Genomic DNA, 21078 nt, shown 5'->3' on the forward strand with positions numbered 1-21078 from the left:
CTATGCATCTGGTTTATTCTGGTTATCCACTAGAGAGAATTGCTACTGACATTTTGGGTGAGTTACCACAAACCGCAAATGGCAACAAGTATATCCTTGTGGTAGCAGACTATTTCACAAAATGGACTGAGGCTTTTGCATTACCTAACATAGAGGCAAAAACAGTGGCTGCAAAAATTGTTGAAGAGTTTATAGTAAGACTTGGAGTGCCAGAAGTGATGCACTCAGACCAAGGTCCTCAATATGAAAGTAGGCTCTTCCAAGAAATGTGCAAACTTTTGGACATCCAGAAAACACATACCACACCATACCATCCTCAATCAGATGGCATGGTTGAGCGGTTCAATAGAACTCTAACAACCATGTTAAGTGGGTTTGTAAATGAACATCACACTGATTGGGATGTTCACTTGCCCTATGTTATGATGGCCTACCGAAGTGCACAACATGAAACAACGGGTATGACGCCAAACATGTTAATGCTTGGACGAGAAACTGCAACACCCCTTGATCTCATGTATGAGATGCCGCCACAGATAAAAGAAACACCAAATAATAAGTGGGTCTGGGAGCTGCAAGAGCGACTGGAAAGTGCACATACATTTGTAAGAAAGAAGATGAGCCAGTCAATGGTCAGACAGAAACACTATCATGACCGAAAGTTGAAGTGGAAGAAGTTTGAACCTAAGGAAAGAGTTTATGTCTACTTCCCAAGAAAGAAGGCAGGCACATCATCAAAGTTCACCAGTTTTTGGCAGGGTCCATTTGAAGTTATCAAAAGAATGACTGATCTAACATATTTAGTAAATTGTGGACCAAGAGGTTCTGAACAAGTCATTCATGTGGATCGAATGCGCAAAAAGCATTCTCAGCTTTTGTCAGGAGAAGTTGATGTGCATTTATCTGATAATGAGGAATCTGAAATTAAGTCTGAACCTGAGGAGAATGATGAGTTCCCAGAGCCAGAAGCTCCTAATGCAAGTCGACCTAGTAGGAAACGCAAACCACCTGCATGGCTACATGACTATGAGACTGACATGTAAATTTTGACATAGGGTGGGACTTTTAGTTAGGCGTAATAACAATTTAGATGTTTATAGTTGTTTTCATTTTTGTTTTGTTCCTAAAAGATGGCGAAGACAAAAGTTACACCTGGTCAACCCAGAAGATGTCCCATGTGCACCTTTGTTGCAAAGACAGGAGAGGAATATAGGAACCATGTCTTGGAGTGTGCCATGAGAACATTCAACTGCACCTATTGTAGCTACTCCAGTAATAAAGAGATTAATGTCAAGAGACATGAAAAGAGAAGTCATCCAGGTTTGCTAGGAGAGCCAATCAAGTTGGACAGCAAATCAGCTGACAGACCCATGGAGGCAACAGTCAAGAAACAGTCAGCACCTCAAGAGCCTGTCTCCGATTCAGAAGACTGGTTGAAACAGGATTATGGAGACGTCATTGGCGAGGTTTCAGCTTCAGACCAATCAGATAGCAGCTCATCTTCAGATGATGAGAGTGAAGAGCCTAAAGAGAAACCTGAGTCAAAGAAAACAGTTGTTGCAGGGGATAAGGCATCTGAAACGCTTTTGGAGGGGAGGATCATCAGGAAACAAACAGTACCCACCAAACCACACACGCCAAAGTTGAAGAACCCCATTGCAGTCGCCTCTAGTAAGCCAGAGTGTACCAGGCAGGATGCGTCAGTTCCGGGTAACAAGCGAAAAGTGGAAACAGCAGATGCCAGCACTCAGACTGAAGCAAGTCAAAGGATTGTTACGACAAAGCGAACCAAGAGGTTTCGTCAAAATGAGATGGACATTGAGGAAATAGAAGAGGAACGATTTGTTTTGTTTGACATTTAAGTAAATGTTGTATGAAAGATATTTTTTTTTTAATTGGTCAGCATGAACAGTTAGTCTGCCTGACATTTGGAGTATTGATATTACAATTTTGTATGAATAAATGAATCCTGAAATTAGTTTGAAAAAAACACCTTGTATTTGATCTCTTGGTGTACATGCGGGACGCATGTCATCGGAGGCGTGGGTAGTGTAATAATTCCGGATATTTTAGGTTCGGCCCAGACCGGGTTTTTCTTTTAGTTCCTTTGTTTATGTCACGTGATACAAGGGTATAAATACGACAGTGAATCAGCTGTCGGCTGCTTAGTAGATAGAAATCAGCAGAAGAGAGAAGAAGACTGTTAGATAATAAAAGGTATTGTGTCAATACAGAGCTTGCCCGTTCGTAACGGTGTTAAGTGTTTTTGATAGGCCATAGAGAGGTTGTCCTCTTGGTACTGTAGGTTGCAGTCATTTTGGCTTGTCAGTGTGTCACAGTAGGCTTTCCTCGGAGAGGCTAGCCATTGTTCATTACTCTAGTAGCTGATCAGACTGTCGTCCAGGCCGTTGTGCTCACTGTCCGTCCTGAATAAGGCAGCCTACAGTGTGCACAGTGGTTGAAGGGCTACCACATATACTGTCCGTCCTGAATAAGGCAGCCTACAGTATATGCGGTAATCTGAGAACGGTCAGTCATTTTAGCTGAGTGGTTGACCTCAGTGGATTGTCACTGTGGGTGTGTACTGTCCGACCTGAACAAGGCAGCACCAGTACATCACACACAGTGTCAATTATATATTTATTATACCCCTTGTTTTGTTTGTAAATATTCTAGATTCCCTGAAATTCTTTGTTGATTATTAACCTAAGTAAGGTTAGGCTATACCAATCATTTTTGACAATCAATAGAAAATCATTATATTATAAAACTTTGTTAGTGTACACCCAAAACCCTGGAAAAGACCAGGCACGAACCCTTCCCCTGGCAGTACAAGTAGCTCGGTACGTTACACTGTTAAAACATACACAGACGAGCTTTTTTCAGTCTGACATCCTTGAGCTGTTTCCTATCTACTCACGAGTTAGCTTGTAGATACTAGTGATAATAAAAGAGGCATAATTATTTGTATTGGGTTTTTTTTCAGCTTCTGACGAACTAATCACAGCCTTGATTATTTCAAAACAACACTGTTATTATTTTTCATCTTGAACTTTTTGTAAAGATGAAAGGATGTTAAGTTATAAGAGGAAGTAAAATATAGATAAACAGTTGAAGTTCGGTTCTATTGTCTATAGAGTATTATTAGTTAGATCGTTGTAATATAAAAACGCTTCCACCTAAATCGACGTATAAAAGTTTCATTCCACCACGTAAATATAGTATAGGGACAAAAAAGATAAAATTATTTTTATTGGGAACGCCTATGACTGGGGCCGGTGACAACCAGTGTGTAAATATAGGGATGGTGTGATGTCAAAAATAGTAGGTATTAAGACTACTTAAATAGTGTGAAATCATTAGATTTTATGGTGGCTCAATTTTCGTAGAATCATGGGTACCTCTCATCCACATTAACATCTCCCATGAATTAATAGATTAGGGTTTCAAAGTCATGTCTCTTTACGTTGGTATAAGTTAATACACAAAATGTCGTCCCCATGAACCTGTAATATTTTAGTAATCAACAAAAAAATGGCCCCCATGAATTCAAACGAATCAACAATATCATGGAGAATATGAGCAATACATCCAAAGGATTGATATATCTTCGTATTGAAGACAACGTTGGTGCTAGCTTTCATATTTATCATTGACAAATTATAGCATAAAACTTCTTAAAATACTTGATATCGATTTTTCTGATTATTTATTTTCTGTTAAGATATAAAAGATGAAGTTTTGATATTATTTGCTTCTTACAAAGTTATTAGGCAATATCCAATTGATTTTGTTTTGTTTACAGGTACACCAAACTAAATTGTTTTGCCTCGGACTAGAATGTCTCGACGTCATTAGATGAATCGCGTTAGGTGGTTGCCTCATAAATTTCTTTACATGGCAAGCGTCAAAATGTAAACGGCAACATGGTGGACGTAACGTTTTTTGAGCTGATTTTTTACACAAACGTTCAACCGTACCTTTAATTTTTAAGCCCCAAAATATTTAGAGTGGACCCCCTTTGCCTGTGACGTAATATTATGATCCTACAATAGCATCGAGGTTTGCACAAACAACTGACGAGGAAGGTAAAAAATTAGAGAATTAAGCTATGAATTTAATCGTTTTATATTATCTTTTGTTTGTTTACATATCAAGCTGTAGGTCCTTGACAAAACAAAACACTTATTAGGTTCGTTACTGACTGTTTACAGAAATTTGTGGTGTCGGTAAAGTCCATAGAAGGCTCGGCTCCGCCTCGCCTTCTATGGACTTTACCGACCCCACAAATCTCTGTAAACAGTCAGTAACGAACCTAATAAGTAATAATATATAGTCTATGTTCTACTACATTAGTAACATCCTACTACAGTTTTACACTATATGGATCACGAATTCGTTCGTTTTTAAATGATTGGCTTAGCCTAGTAAAGCGACAATACTAGTTTACCTGACTAGAAAAAAAGTAAATCTACAGAGTATCATAAAATAAGGTCATTAAGTAAAAAACTAGCGCAATGCTATTTGCGCCATAAAATGCAAGGCGTAAGTTTTATTTTTTCAGCTTTAATTGGACCACGTTTTTTTTTTTTATACTTTTTGTGATGTAACTTTGATCGTTCTAAATATTTCAGTTATGACAGTTCACTAATTGAAATATCATAATTATCGAAAAGTATTGTTATCGGAACCATTTCAAGATTTACAATCGTGCGTTTCATTTTCTTGTCTAAACTATTTAATTGTCAGTGAAATTGTTCTATTTTGAGTGTTAAGGCATAATAAATGTGAGACGTTTACCATGTTTCAAAAGTAAAGTATCTTCTTTATACTCATTCAACAGTCAATATTGCTCATTAGTTCCTTCCTAGCTTTATTTATTTTATCATGAACTGTTAGCTTTTGAAAAAAAAAGTAAAAGAAAAAAAACCCTTAAACTCAACTGCCCCTAATGTTACAATACAAGTGACTCTGTATCAGATCAGATCAGATCTGCGAGGACGCATCATATTTAAACCATCCTGATTAGGTTTGGCTTGATTAAATTGTCGGAAATTGATTTTGGTTTGTGTAACTACCGAATTGGTGAACAATTTATACATTTTTAATCTTAATTCTAGTATAAAACAAAACATCAATAACACACATTTAATTTTTAATATTTCGTGGAAATTTACGATATTGATCCCGATAATTTTGACAAAAGTAGAGCTAAAGTCGTTGTGAAGCAACGAGTATGTTTTCAGCTGCAGATGAGAGTTGAAAAACAAGTTGTAATGAATTAATAACATAAGTGGTTTTACTTTTACAATTAATAAAACGAGCTTATCCTAAAAAGCAAATTGCTTTATGTTAACTACAACAGCGCACGATATTAAATTGAAGACGTAAATAACATGAGGATATAATTACCTAGTATATTATATAAAAGTTCGTTAACTATTGTATGCTGGCTACTTTATAAAATACACCTTAGTACTTTAACTATTTATTTGCACGCATGACCGAGTAGCGTAATGGAGTTAAATCGTGTACTTTTGATTTCTGGGTCTCTTTGTTTTTTTTCCCCATTCAAATTATCTTTCGTATGAGTGACTTCTGTTATATAAACAGCATACATTCCAATAAACGTTTAAAGGTAATAATGTTCAATATAAAAAAACCACAAAGATAGCAAATCTTTTCTGGATGGTCGTGGGCATTGTTGTTCTGTACAACTCTTCTTGTAAAGATACGTACAACTCTTCTTGTAAAGATACGTACAACTCTTCTTGTAAAGATACGTAAATCGATAAAGGACAACATTCAAATTCTGGAGTATATTATGTTTTTTGTACTGAATATATGTACATATAATACTAATTGCTTATTAAGTAATTTCTAAAAAAGATAATAAAAGGTAAATATAATGGTTAATTTGTTTCACACCTGTCCTCCTTAATTTGTCGTTTGATGAATTATAATAAGGCTTTGAAAACTCGTTCTATGCTTTGCTTCCAAGTGCGCTGTTACGATACGTTCATACAAAATAAAATCATAAATAACCGAGGACTTCAAAGAGTAATTGTTTAAAGATTTCTACTGCTTTTTCGGATTCACATGTACTGTTTTCATGAAATTCAAATGCCAGGTTTTAATCAACTTTGACGAGGTCAAGTGTGATACATGCACATTATGAAATATATATATATATATAATTTCCCTCGTGTCAAGTGATATAGCAAGTGCCGCATACAACTAAAATAACAAGAAATCAGGAAGCTGATGTTAAATACCTTAACATGTACCTTGTTGAACTTCTTAAACAAATTATGATGTTACATCACTAAGTTCTACATATAATGAAGTGATTTTCTTTATAAAGATATACAAATAAATATGTAATGTGAAAATAACTGCAGAGTGTTCCATTATAGGTTATTTATTGTCCTTCAAGAGCCTTACTTTCACACAAGCAAATGTGTATTGATTAAAATTATTGGACATGTTTCTCTTCGAACATAATTTACTTATCAAATATTCATTTTAATAATCCAATGGATATTGATTACCCATTACGAAATAAATTCATAATGTGAATTACAAGACCCAGTAAAAACATACTAGTACGGTTTACATTATTATTTATGAGTGCACAATTCAAGTTGTTCAAGGTAAAAAAAAAGATTTTCGTGAAATTTGTTTGTATAGAACAATATAATGCTTCTTAATAAATATAAACATAATAAAAATAATAATAAAAATGCGATTTATGTATTGATCAAGGTTTTAAAATATTTGACTTATGTAACAATAGATACATGTGAGATTGATAACAGACGTGAAAAATTATCTTTAATGTTTGACCTATGTATTAAACGTGCATCAAGTACGATCCCTATGATATTAATACTCTAACTTTCGGTCTTTACATTTAAAGAAACACCAGTTACACATGCCTGTCTGATAGAAAGCTAAATCGCACAAAAACATATTTTTTTTAAATTTAAATTACTACAATGTTTTATGCCTTAAGAAAATGAAGGAAATGTTTAAAGAAAGTACTGAACATAACCATTACAAAGAATTATGCTGATATTTTGTGTATTTGAAAAGAATTGAAAAATAAATACATTACAAAGTATTTCGTACATGTACCTTATAAAAAAATCACTCCGTCACAATGAGAGAGAGAGATGAGAGAGAGAGAAAGAGAGAGAGAGAGAGAGAGAGAGAGAGAGAAAAATGTAATATTAACTGAAGAATATTATATGAGGTAATTAATAGTTTTTCAAGATTTTATGTTTAACCTTAGCAAAGGTAGATCGATTAAAATTGATGAACAGTTAAGTGTTTATTGATTGCACATTATTCAATAAATCAAATCTTTAAAATCTTTAAAATACAAACTCAATATAAAATACAAACTCAAACGGTATTGAAAAGTATTACTCTAAAGTGCGCATTCGCACTGTTCAAGGTAGAAATAAACTGTATCTTTCTACAGTACAATGTTGCTATTCCAAATCTTCGGAAGCCCTTGGGTTTTAATTAGCGTCCTTTTGTCGTGTTATTGCAGCTTACAACCGGGCTTCTCTAAACTTCAGCGAGGACACAGACTGGACAGGAAACTGATCCAGTCATTCACATAACTCAGTTACATGTGATAGAATGTATAGCAACACCACGGTGTAAATCTGTCAACTATTACAAAGGGGCTAACTACTGTGAAATCAATTACGAAAATAAGACGACAGCAGAGACTACGTACATGGAAAGTGCTGGATGGGTATACAGTGAAAAGGAACACTGGCCAAAGGAAGATGTATTAGAATCCATATTAACTATCTATGCTCTATCCCAAGACAAGATATAAATGCAGCACATTTTTAAATGGCTATTTACTATTTATATGGTCTCTGACAATGCTATCGAATCCTTTTTATATTATTTGAATTTCAAGACAATTATTGTGATTTGTACTTTTTTCCTGATTAATAACTATACCTATTTTGTTTTAAAAATCAGGATTGTATTTTTAATCCTTTTTCTTAAATCTGCAAAAAAATGTAAGTGTTTTAAACAGTGTTTTACTCAAAATGGTTGGCAAACACGCTAAGATATATTTTTGCAAATCATTTGATAAATTTCAATCCCATTTTTATCATTTTTTTTTCAAAGAAGAACCAGTATTTTGCTTGATTCAAGTGTTTTTGTAGTAAAAAAGAAACTAGTAAGATTCCACAAGATGATTATATCTGCTATGATAAAAGAGATCGTTAATAAAAATTCGATGCTTTTGTAAATGCGCTTTATAGGCTTAGCATTCTCAAACTTTATATAGTGAAGAAAAACAGTTTAATTAAACATTTAATTCAACTTTAAGTAGGGGTACTATTGCAATGTATGGTTAGGTTTTTAAAAAAGCATTTAAAAATAGAACGGAACAGTGATAAATAAATACATTACTCTTTTTTCATATCTTGCATTCCTAATTAAACAGAAATAAACGACACAAGACTAGACAATTGAAACGTTTCTGAGTTTTTCATCACCATGTAATATGTAAATTATATGTTGCGATTGTTTTCATTTGTTCTAGCTTTGTTCGTAAATTATAAGTGTGTAATAGAATGTACCTAAATGTTTATGAAACGTCTTCACTGCAACAGAGAAAAAGAACACCAAAGTAATAAAATGTTACGTTTTACCTTAGTGTTATCTGTACAGTACCGATCAGACCCAACATAGCAGAAAGTAAACTCCAATTAAACACTGGGTTTACTTCTGGGTTAACTCCAGAGTAAACTCCAAGTAAACACAAAAAGTGAATCCCGGGTTTAGTCGAGGTTTAATTTGGTGATAGGCTTGGTCTGATCGGTACTGCAGGTTAACATTCAGTTAGAATTATTAATTGACGAGTTACCTTTATAATGATTACAAAGTGGAGGATAACTGTTTATATTTCTGTTTTATCAAATAGAATAAAAGTGAAAAATACGGCGAGTTTTCGGCTAGTTCCCGAATTATCGCCGATAAGAAAAGTGTCCAATTCGGTACAAACATTGTGATTTTATCGTATTGGGCTTCGACTGCTCTGTTTTAGCAATATAGTGTATTAAATAGCCCATTTTCTAAACCACTGATTTAATTAGAATATATTTAAATTTTGCTGTGTTGTGCGTAACAATAGCCGCATGCGTTGTTCAAAGAAACGCGTCGCTCCATAACGTCAACGTACTAACTAGGTCAAACAATCAGTACATGTTAATATCATTATACACGTAAAGGGAGTTCATCCACAACCATCATATTTCATATCTAATAAATTGCACGTTTGATCATTAAAATTTTACTGTGATTTTAAGGGATTGATTCTCTTTTGACATTTAGGAGCTGACTGGAGCTTGTTCGAACTCAACGTGTGAAATCAACCAGACATGTAAACACAAGAGATATTCCGAGGATAAATTCTTTGAATGTGTTTTGTCAGGTAAAACCATCCGGTAACTTGCTTTAATGCAAATAAATACTATCAAAAATCTATATGTTTCATCTACCTTATTGGATTTTCTTATGCATATTGACAAAAACTCAAGTGTCAAAGAAAGCTAATTTGATTTCAACATAAGAATTCGTCTAAACGAAATTCATACAAGCCCGTTTGTCGACACGTATTATGTTTTAATTTTAAACAATATACTTTAATACTTCCAAGAATTTAAATTGTTAGACTTAAATATTTATTAAACTAACTGTCAGTTGAAGAAAATAACATAATAAACTAGAGAAATTGACAACATTGTCGTTCCATTTTGTAAAAGTAAAATTTATCCTCTTATCCTAGGTATTGATCATATTAATTTTAGTGTAAAATTTCATTGTTTATTATGTGCCTTTATTCATAAGATTGATTTTCAACACGCCTCGTGTTCTGACGGATACTCCCAGTCTGGTTCAGGTGAATATGCTAATATGATATGTGAGGATGTAAATTATTCATGCTTTAGTATTGAAAAACAGATGGTGTTTTAAATGCATGTAAAACAAACCAGTATTATCAATAATGCAACAAGTAAAATGAAACCGGTTTATTATTTTTTTTCGATATCACGAGTAGCCACGTTCACGGCACCAGCAATGCTAACAGTTTAGAACAACGCATTGAAAGTGTTATTATGCATGATGTTTGAAAATAGTTATATTTAGCAAAAAAATTGATTGAGAATTGAAATGTTCCTATGAACATAAAATAAAACACGTACAACTGTGCAAACAACATAAGCCACTAAAGCGGGTATAGCATTTTTAAAGGGCTAATTGTTGTTAATGAGAGACATAAACCATTGAAAAAGCAATGCCTTCATATATATATATATCAAATATTTCAGTATTTTTTTTCCTGTACTTTTTACAATGTTTTTTCTTGGAAATGGAATGGAATGGAAATGCGTTCATCCATGCTAGAATCTGCCATGTTTTTACAACCGGTTAGCTCAAAAACATACTTCTCAGCAAGGACTTAGGGATGTTGACATATTATGAACACTGATTAATGGAATCCCTTCGCATTGATCTTGTGATAGACACTTGAGCCAGTTAATTGGGTTGTTTTATGCCATGAACAGTATATTTTTCTATTATCAGTGACCTGTGAGATCCGCACTTGTACTCTGGCTTTAAGAATGGCTTGGTCTTCCTCGTATGACTTCTATTTTATATCTCTGACCAAGGTTTTCAAAATCGCCTTTAAATTCATTTCCTTTGTATCATTGAATGATTTGTAGTAAACAATTTCTATTAAGATTGGACTCGTTTTCCGTGCGTTTTCTTTGCTTGATAGCGTTCTAAATGGTACAGTAACTAGAGTCGAGCTCGTTGCAAAGCAACGGGTAGGTCTTCCGTCGCAACTTCGTGTCGCGAAAGGATTGTCTATCAGTCTGGTTAAAACCACCTCCTTCTCACACTTGTCAGAACCTAATAGACCCCGTATTAGTAAAAGGTCATCTTTACAAGACCATTTTTTCTTACCAATTAGAGCTTAAGAAAAGTGATTGGAAGTCTTCAATATTATTGAGAAACAAAAGTTTTAATATCAAAAGATTTAGCAGAAATCGGAAATAAAAGGTTTTCTAGAAATATTCTAAAATTAGTGACATTTTTTTTTAAATAATTCGTACTAATAATGTCTCAGTCTTATAACACTGTAATAAGCAAAACAGTACAAACCGAAAACAAACCAATGATTCATAAAACGTATGTAACATGAAACGAATTTAGGTAAATAACATTAAGAGTGCAATTTTTTCAATTTTGAAGTTTATAATATTTATGACTATCGGTACAACTTACTAAGAAGCAAAAATGTACAAAATAGTAAGTCGTACTAAGATGTTTCCTTTAACAAACAGAATAATCACCAAATGCCTCCTTTTAAACTTATTTAAAAAGTTTTAACACACATCTGCATTGACGGAAATGCATTCATCATTGCCTGACGTCATGAATTATTATATGTATTCAAATGAGCATTTACAAGTAGTTATTCACTTGCATGAACGGGATTTTAATAGTAGATAAATGTTGACGATGGTCATTTAAAGTTAAATCTAGTGTTTTAAAGAAAAGAATACTTAAAATGTAGACTAAGATATACGATAATACATTTACAAAACTAGTGTAATTGTTGTTGTTTTTTAATAAAGGGCTGAAGTAAGTTACCCAAAAAAGCAGAATAGCATTGTTCTCTGATTTGAGTTCATCAACTCACATATGTAGTACCTCAGATGAATGTAAGCAGTCAGGGGGGAGATGGAAGGAGACAATCATTGGTTACATACAGGTCTCTTAATCTAAAAAAATCCTTTGTCACCGGTTTTAAGTAAACTGTGCAATGGCAATGTACAGTCAGCTTTTGAGTTATTGTTGCAGGATAAAACAAGTCACATAAGGAACCAAGCACTGGCCGGTATAACTAGAGTTGTATGTAGAGAATGTTCAAAGTTATATAAAAAGACAGATTCTTTATTGAAGACAAGACCTGCAGATTTATCCAGAGAAATACCAACAACATGGAATCTTCTTTGCTCAGTGGCAACAAACAAACAAAAAAGTGTGATAAAATTAAAGCTACTGTTGCATGTTGTACATTACACAGTAGACAAATTAGTCTGAATACATTGCAGCATTGTGTGTCTGTGTGTTTATACAACAACCAGCTACAAAAGGAAGGATTAATGATTTTGTCAAGACTTGGTGTCACAACATCACATGTTACCTTAAATAATTATCTAAACAAAATGAAAGGAAAAATGTAAGACTCGAGAGTGGGTGTTGAAAATGGAAGTAGAAAAATCAATTTCAATGAAAATATAACGGATCACGAGTATGCTAGGAGTTCTGGATCCGCAATTGAAATGGACCATGACCACATAAAACAGATCTCGCTCAGCAATGATTCTGAGAGACATCATGGATACAGATTTAATATTGACAATTTAGACTTACTATTGCAAGTCAGAAACATGACCAAGGATCACCAAAACCAGTCAAGGCATTATGTACTTATGCACCGCTTATGGCCATCAAGGACCGTGTCTATTGTGAAGACGTGATAGATGACAGACCCATCGGGAATCTGCTAAACGTTCCAAATGCTGACTTTCTGCCAAACGGAGAGGACATATCATCACTTAAGAGATCATATAATTACTGTAGTTAGCCACATTTTGATAAAGAATATTCCTCCTGCATTCTCCATATTCAAGGGTGTCATTACACATGGGTTTGAGCATGAATATTCTGAAGAGATGAATGAAAAGTCTGTTGTGGTAGTAGTCATAATCATCATAATAGTATTTTGCATTAATAATGTTAATTGCTTATTGTATTGTATATAAATAAATATAAGTATACAATAAATAAAAACAAAAGCTGGTATTCCTCGTACATTTGCTTAGCGTACAATGGAATCATTGAAATTTTAGATCAGGGAGTAGTCGACCAGAAGCCCAGTTCAAAGAATGAATACGTCGTTAATAGAATGTTATATAGTTTTCAATGTTACTTTGTTCTTTATGATATTTCTAAATCATTTAATATAGCTCTTCTTTTAACTTCCGAATTCAAAATCTGTTGGTGTTTCGTTGCCATCTTCGGTATAATGACTGTACCCTTCTGTTAATTCATTGTACAGAGGCACTTTACTCTGCTGGACAGCAGTGTACCTACCCACTGACCAGCACTGCACCCCACTGTACGTTGTTCTGTTACCCACGGCATCTAGTATTTATATGATTTGTAAAAAATAACTGAAACTTCGATTCTTTTAAAGTCCATAGTCGATACCAAAACCTGGATTTTTAAAATTTTGTTTTTGTGTTTTGCATTCCCGCTTTTTTCTTACAAGAGAACAAGGGTACTATTTTTTAGCGAATTCATTATTACCAACGCAGATTCAGAATTTTTTTTATGTAAATTGAAGAAATTTGAATTACCCCCAACCCAACATTAAAGATCCGCGGATGTATTAAAAAATCAGGGTTCAATAAGCATTCATAATAGACTGCATTTTTAAAATGACAATTAATAATGTTACTTTTAAATCTAAATGATTTTTTTTACAATAAAGTCAAATCAGTAATATCAATAAACCATTCTAACAATGAAAAAAAAATCTCATTAAATGATTCAAAAAGAAATTGAAGATTACCGTTCACTCCTGACTTCAAGCCTATGAAGTAATATCTTTGTCATATTTTTGTGTTTTGTCGTCTTTAGTTCAGATTCAACGAACAACTAGTTGACAATATTCAGACTACATATTCATCGGTGAATAGACGAGATTTTTTATCTCATTGAACCGTCATACAAATCACAGTTTGTTTTAATTTTCAAATGTGTCACAGATTTCACCAAGTTTTCCTGCAAGTTACTAAACATTCAAGGACGATGTCCGGAAAAATGGAAAACAAGTGAGAAGCTGTCAATGTGACAGCAAACCGGGTTTCCATTTATATGAACTGTATCCAAAATCCATGTCAACCCTGAATTGATAAACAATATCTACCGTATCCAGTGAAATGGAGTACCCTTTATGATATATTTTGCCCAAAAAAAATGACTAAGTTCAAAAGCTGGTATTTGACAGCTTTTCACTTGTTTTTTTATTGACTCCACGGTTATAAAACAGAAAAAACCCAACACGTACTGATTAGATATTTTTAACAAAAGAAATTAAATATAAAAGATCATCAAAAGCATGCATGCAGTGTTAGAAATACAATACATATTATCTAATGTGCAACTTCATTGATAAGTATCTTACATCTATAAGGAGTGAACCTGAAAGGGTGGAAACGCGCAAACATTTAGCATTATAAGGTATCGTATTAGACAAGAATTTATCTATGATATTAATTAGAAGGAGAATCCAAACACGTCAACTTTACATAGAGTGAGTGCCTCAGTTGTCTTTGATACTTTACGAATCTTTCCCGTGGTAATGTCGGACAGTCGATGACGACCAGCTGTGACGCGGTACCGGGACCAGCAAAGAAACCACAAGGAGTGTTCACATCAGATTCTGTCAGCCCTACAGTAACGGCAACGTCCCGAAGTCGGTCTGACGCATCTAAAAAAAATTGAAAAGCAGATGAAAAAACTAACAAACACATTAAAGAACTATGATTTTCAAAGTTAAAGTTGTTTCATTATATTACTCATATGCATGTTGTATTTCTTAGAAATTAATTACTTCACAACAAAAACATTTACAACCAAGTAATCAAGAAAACTAATTAAATATACTTGCAAAAGGAAGAAAAAAACTCAGATTGGCAAATAAAACTTTGTTTCGTCTATATTGAATTTCATTGAGATTCAAACGATTTTGTACAAGTTTTTGGCATTTACCGCAAAGTTACGAGGACTTGGTCGTGTCCATCTTTATAATATGATTTAGCAATGTCGTTTCTCTGTAAGCCTACCTGATAATGTCACTTTGAACACATACCTTCTCCTGCGTCTATTCCTCTGTTGAGTATTCTGACAGATATGTTACACTGCATGAAAATTTGTATTTACAAAGCAAGAAAAGTTTCTGTAAAAGTCATATTTACATTGTCTTTAATTGCCTTTAATCCTATTTACTTAAGAAAGGAAAATATGGTAAATGTGATCTTTACTCATATTTACATACAAGTAAATGTTTGTAATAGCTCACTTTACAACATCTTTACTGATTGTATAAAACTTACATTTACCGAAAGTAAATATTCCTTTACAACAGTAAAGTTCATCTTTAACAGTGCCTTTAGATTCATGTAATTACAAGTAAAATTATTTTTACTGAGCATTAAAGGTTCTAAATATTAACCATTACAAAACTTTACTTCTAATCAATGCAAGTAAAGTTGATATTTACTTGAAACTAAAGGTATATATATTTACAAATTTTGCTGGATTTTCATAATTTACTTTATGTAATATTGTTGATCTGGCTAGGATTGATTGAAAAACATAAAACATGGTTGTGTGTATATACTGCCATTTATTTTTGCTAATAAGAAAAATTAGGCAATAAGGGGAGGTCTTCAAACAGTCATAATATCAATTACCAGACATTGAATGTAAGTTATAAAAGGTGAGCAAATGACCTCCCCCATATTAAACAAAGATGTATACAATATCAACATGTACCAAATATACATACAACAAACATATTGTTGAACAAAAACAGCCTATACAATATCAACATGTACCAAATATACATACAACAAACATATTGTTGAACAAAAACAGCATTGTACATATCAACAGCAACATACATGTGTAATACAGTGCAAAATAAATCCCCAACTATAAAGGTGATGAAGGGGAAGGAGGGTGGGTTGATTGCGGTATTTACAAACTTGTTGACAGCTGACAGTTAAAATGACGTAGTCAAAACATCGCGCGACTAAACGCCGCACTCTGATTGGTTAATGTAGACAATTAAAGAAGATCAGCTAAATACTCAAATATTAGAATTACAATTATATCATGACTAGACTATTATTTTTGGTACTGGCATAAAAATAACATATCACAATTTACATAAATGCTATTATTTACAATAATGCTGTATAATATGTTTTTGTAGCTTTATTCCGACTTTTAAAAAAATCAGACAAAACGTTGTGTGAAGAAATTATTTATTCATAAAAACAACAATAATATTTATCAATATATTCATAATTAAAAACACTTCATTTAAAACCCACGAATGAGTTGGGTCAACATTGGGTGGCTCTTGGTTTTTGACGGAGCCCCTTGTTCTTTTAGCCAACAGCCGCTTGCTGCGTGGAGGGCATGTCTCTAGAAACTTTTTGTCCAGGCTATCTTTAATTTTTCTCCATTCCTCACTCTCCAATGAATAAGGATGGGACAGGAAGCCATTGTCCTCTTCATCACTGCTCATGTATTTGTGGGCCTCTGGGAGCTGCAGAAATGATGAACTTTGGTCTTCTTTTCCTTTGACCAACCAGACTTTTTTTCTTTCATTACTTTTCTTCTTTTTAATTTCTGAAATAAGAAAAAAACATATAATAAATTTCCTTTCAAAAAAGACTTAAAAGTATGTTTTGACAAAGTTAAAAAAAAAATTGTTTCCCCCGATGCAACTGACCCATTTTAAAAATAAGGGGTAATTTTCTTTTTTAGTAAAGATGGCCTTATAGATATCCTTTCAAAACATAGGAATAATACATGTAATTATCATTCTTTGGCACTAATATGTATCTGTTCTCACTTCTTTCTTTCTTTCGTACGTCGCCTGTCTCTTTTTGTGAATTTCTGTTTTATTCTTCTTCTGCCTGTTTGCTGCCTCTTTTTGGGAAGTGGAATATCGTTTAATGGCAGCTAAAAATATCAAATTAAAATATAGTGAAGATTATAAATTAAAATTATTGTTGCAGGCTTCACCACTGTGTTAAATTCCTTACCTGAAAAATAAGAATACACCTTATTACTTCCTAAAGAACTCTCGCTTCACTAAAGGATTTTTAAACATTAAATTAGAAATATAATTCATTTCACTATATGATATGACATATGAAAGGAATGAAGCTGTATACATAAAATCTTTAAAAAGTTCATTTGATTTTTTTTTTTTTTACCATTTATCACTTCAATTTCACTTCTCCTCAGGAGCTATGCCCTGAACACTATTTTTTGATAAAGTATGTCAACTCCAAATTCTCTTCATCCATGAATCTACAAACATTAAAATCTATTAATTAAAAATGCTCTGCACAAGTTGATTAATTATTGTTGTGGTTTATACCAATTTATCACATGCGTGTCGGATTGGGGGTTGGGGTTGGGGGGCTATTGAAAATGGAGTCATAGGTATACTACGGATAAGGATTAGGAATTTCATGATTTGGGGGGGGGGGGGATTTCGGTAGGTACTTTCACCCCCCCCCCCCCATTAGGATTTCCATGATTTGGGGAATTTTTTTCTTCGTTTTTTGCTTGTCAAGATTTCCAATGATTTGACTAGCACCCCCCTTTCAATTTGCTTCGGACGCCTCTGTTTATCTTGCATGCAGTCAATTAGGGTTTATGTTAATGAACATAAATCTGCAAAGTAATGTATGTACTTTATATGAGTTCAAAAATTTCTTCAATCAGACAAAATAAATGTTTGGGTACCTTTTGCTGCAGTTCCAGCTGAGATTGTTGCTCTGTTGACCATTTAAAAATGCGTCCTTCACGGTACTGTGGAAAGAAAATACCAGTAATTAATTAAGATGGTTAATAAATAAAAAAAATTTGAAAATAATTATAGTAATTGAAATGTAACGAACATATTCCTTTATATACATGTACGTGTGTGTACGTGTGTGAAGAGGATAAACATAAATTAAATTTTAAAGGTATTCTAAACCATTAAAAGCTATCAACTGCAGCATACACCATTATTTTTGCTTCAGCAATATCCCGAGTAAAGCATATTAACTTACTCTTATTCTGTTTGGAACTTGAATAGGTTCATTGGTTTCCAGTTTTCTTTTTTCCATTTCTCCTTTAATTTCTTTCACATCTTTCTTGACAGTATTCAGCTGTTGAATTATCTCATTCTGATTTGCCAATATTTGTTGAATTTGTGTTTTCAACACACTTCCACTTCCTGTAGTAAAATATTGTTAAAAATAAATATCAAATATTCCATATAAAGAGTAAATATATTCATTACGTATGACTATGTACAGTTGAATTAGTGATCTTACCATTAATGGGAGTTCTTACAGCTGACACATTTGTTGGCTGATTCCTTGAAAATATTCCTGGTGTCTTAACAACAAAATTAAAAATAAACTTTTAAGTTTAATGATTTTGAAATTAAACAAATAAACCTATACATTATTCATGGACGTATATCTACAAGTTAATATACTTTGGTAGAAGCAGAAATATTCGTTGAGGATTTAAATTTCGTTATCTTTGTTGGCAGTAACATTCAACAAAATTAAATTCATGACGAATTTCAACCCAAGTATTTTTAATAAATACAGAGTTGATATACAATACATTTTAGGGATTACAATATGACAAAATTAATTGCCAACAAAATTGTTTTTGGTTAAAAAAACCAATGGAATTTAAACCCAACAAAAATATGTGCATCTTCATTAAGTTATTGATTCAAGGGCAAGAAAATAGTTCTTACTTTATTCTTTTCCTTTGATTTTTGACTTGCTTTGAATCTACACTAGGTGAGCATGCTTTGATGTTGATTCAATTTTTAATGCATTTTTATGAAAAATATCTGTTGTAAGAAGAAATGGGGGGGGGGGGGGGAGAGGGTGTTGCCCTCCTCCACTTTCTTGATGCTACGTGTTTGCCATCTACCAATAATTAAAAACAGTCATTAACTATTTGAAGTTTACTTTTAAAATATGGAGTGCCCTCTGAAAATAAATACGACTGTATTCCATCATTATTTACCAATTTTGTAAGTCTGTGAACACATAATTATCTCGTTTGTTTTACAAGGCGCACCAATTTATTTTGGTTTCAGTTGTTATTCGATCAAGATGTTTTTTCTCTACAGATAGTTTTCTACACATGGAACTGTAGCAGGATAGTGTACTATATCTCATTAATGAAGTAAATAGCTTGAAAGAATTTATTTGGGAATGGAATTATGACAAAACCAAGTGATATTTACAAAATCAATAAAGATAAGAGGAGAAATGACAGTAATCAGTTATTTTGCAATATGATGGATTTCAGTCACACCCCTGACTGTTGAAAAAAGTGAAGAATCTACACACCTAAGGATGTTTTCAAAGCAGAAATGGTAACAATTGGCCTTGTAATTTTCAGGAATTCATTCAGAAATGTAAAATTGTTAAATACAGAATGAGTCGATCAGGTGACCAACTCTCACACCCATTTTTGGTACTGGGGCCTGGGCCAATGGATTGGGAAAAATGTGATGGTTTGATAGAAATTGGGAAATTTTTTTCCTAGCTTAATGTACAGTCCCCAGAACAAAAACTAGGGTATATTGATAGGACTTTTTGAAGGTTTTTTTTTTATTATTTTCAAAACTGGGACCATGTGTGTATAATAATGAAAAAGAAAAAAAGTTAATTCACAGTGTGTTATACAAGTTTGTTACTAAAGATGTGAAATTGCCCAAAAGGTTTTTGTGTAATTACTATAATGTAGCTATATGTTAAATGGCAAAGAAAATAATGAAACTTTTTTTTTAAAGAATTAAAGAAAAAAAGTTATCTTATTTGTATTAATGTAAAATTTAATTTATATTTGTATTTATACCTTTTATAGATAAATTTTTCTTGATTGTGTGAGCCAAATGACAATATTTATAAAATCAGTCTCTGTACTTCTGTGTGTTTGGGGTATTAGTCTAACCCTTCGACCCACTTAAACCGTTTTGTAGAGGATCTGTTCAGACAAACATTTTTATAATAATTTTAACATATATTGCAGAATTATAAACTACTTACAGCTTATCAACAAACTTTAATATCTGAATTTAAAGTAATAAACATCGTTTTTAAAATTACACCGGCCGTCTCTGAGGAAATTCTGGCCAAGTTACCGATCACAAGAAACAGTTTACAACGCGGTAGTGTTGCACATCTTCACAGTGTTTTTTAATGACTACTGAATATACAAGATATATATTTATAATTAGTTTCTTTTAAGCTTTCTTTTAAGTTACATTATTAATATTAGGCAAACTCAAATTGGGAAAAACTTACTCAATTTTGGGAAAAAAGATGCCTTTTTGACGTTGGGAATGGGGCTGAATATTGGCCCCAATTATAGAAGATCGAGAGGCCTGAACTAAAGTGTTGAAAAATTTAAAACCTGTACAATTATTAAGTAATTAAGGTCTTTGTATTAAACATGTTAAAAACAAGTCCTTTCAAAATTATGAAATAAATATTCACTTTCTCACAGAGACCATTCTTTTGATAGGAGACTGAAGAATGTCTACAACAGTTATCTCTATTGGAGACATGTAACTGTTGATGATTTCCTTATCCAAATTGAACAATGATATCTGGAATACCTGAAATGCACACGTTCAGCGAGATTTAAATATTTACATGGAACCCCTTACAGAAAAGAATGCCATTGAAATTCCATTGAAAGTGCAATCTTTTTCAGAGCATTGAAACACCATTGATTTTCCAGTTTTATTTTTCTGCATAAACTGGCACTATTCGACCAAGAAAATCCAGTTTGTTTCCAGTTTCCAGTTAAAACTCAGTTAAAACACAGTGAAAGTCCATTGAAACACCATTGAAAATGAATACTTATGCAAATTAGTTTGTACCAGTTTAATGATGTCATTTTAATGAAAAACCAATGGAAAAGTAATGTAACAGGAAATCCATTGAAAAACCATTGAATACTCATTGTTTTTTTCAAATTTATTACAGAATATACTAAAACATATATATATATAGATTTTTATACGGTATATTGATGATGCATTAAAACAACAAAACTATGCATACATGTCAAACATGCAAGTTCTGGGTCTTTTCATCCCTTCAATCATATGAAAAAAAT

General features: G+C 32.9%; 1 protein-coding gene and 1 pseudogene across 1 annotated transcript; one reads left to right on the forward strand and one right to left on the reverse strand.

Annotated features, from left to right (window-relative positions):
* The first annotated feature begins 1130 nt into the window (after positions 1 to 1130).
* LOC128174627 (RE1-silencing transcription factor-like) lies at positions 1131 to 1862 on the forward strand. Its single transcript, XM_052840138.1, has one exon. The coding sequence runs from the start codon at positions 1131 to 1133 to the stop codon at positions 1860 to 1862; it is 732 nt and encodes a 243-aa protein (XP_052696098.1).
* Positions 1863 to 2377: 515 nt separating this feature from the next.
* LOC128174629 (uncharacterized) lies at positions 2378 to 19420 on the reverse strand (annotated as a pseudogene).
* Between the last annotated feature and the right edge of the window lie 1658 nt (positions 19421 to 21078).

The sequence above is a fragment of the Crassostrea angulata genome, chromosome 2, assembly GCF_025612915.1.
Source record: "Crassostrea angulata isolate pt1a10 chromosome 2, ASM2561291v2, whole genome shotgun sequence".
Lineage (NCBI taxonomy): Eukaryota > Metazoa > Mollusca > Bivalvia > Ostreida > Ostreidae > Magallana > Magallana angulata.

Bases quoted from the DNA above. Each gene is read 5' to 3' on its own strand.
- LOC128174627 (XM_052840138.1), top strand. From the start codon at position 1,131: ATGGCGAAGACAAAAGTTACACCTGGTCAACCCAGAAGATGTCCCATG.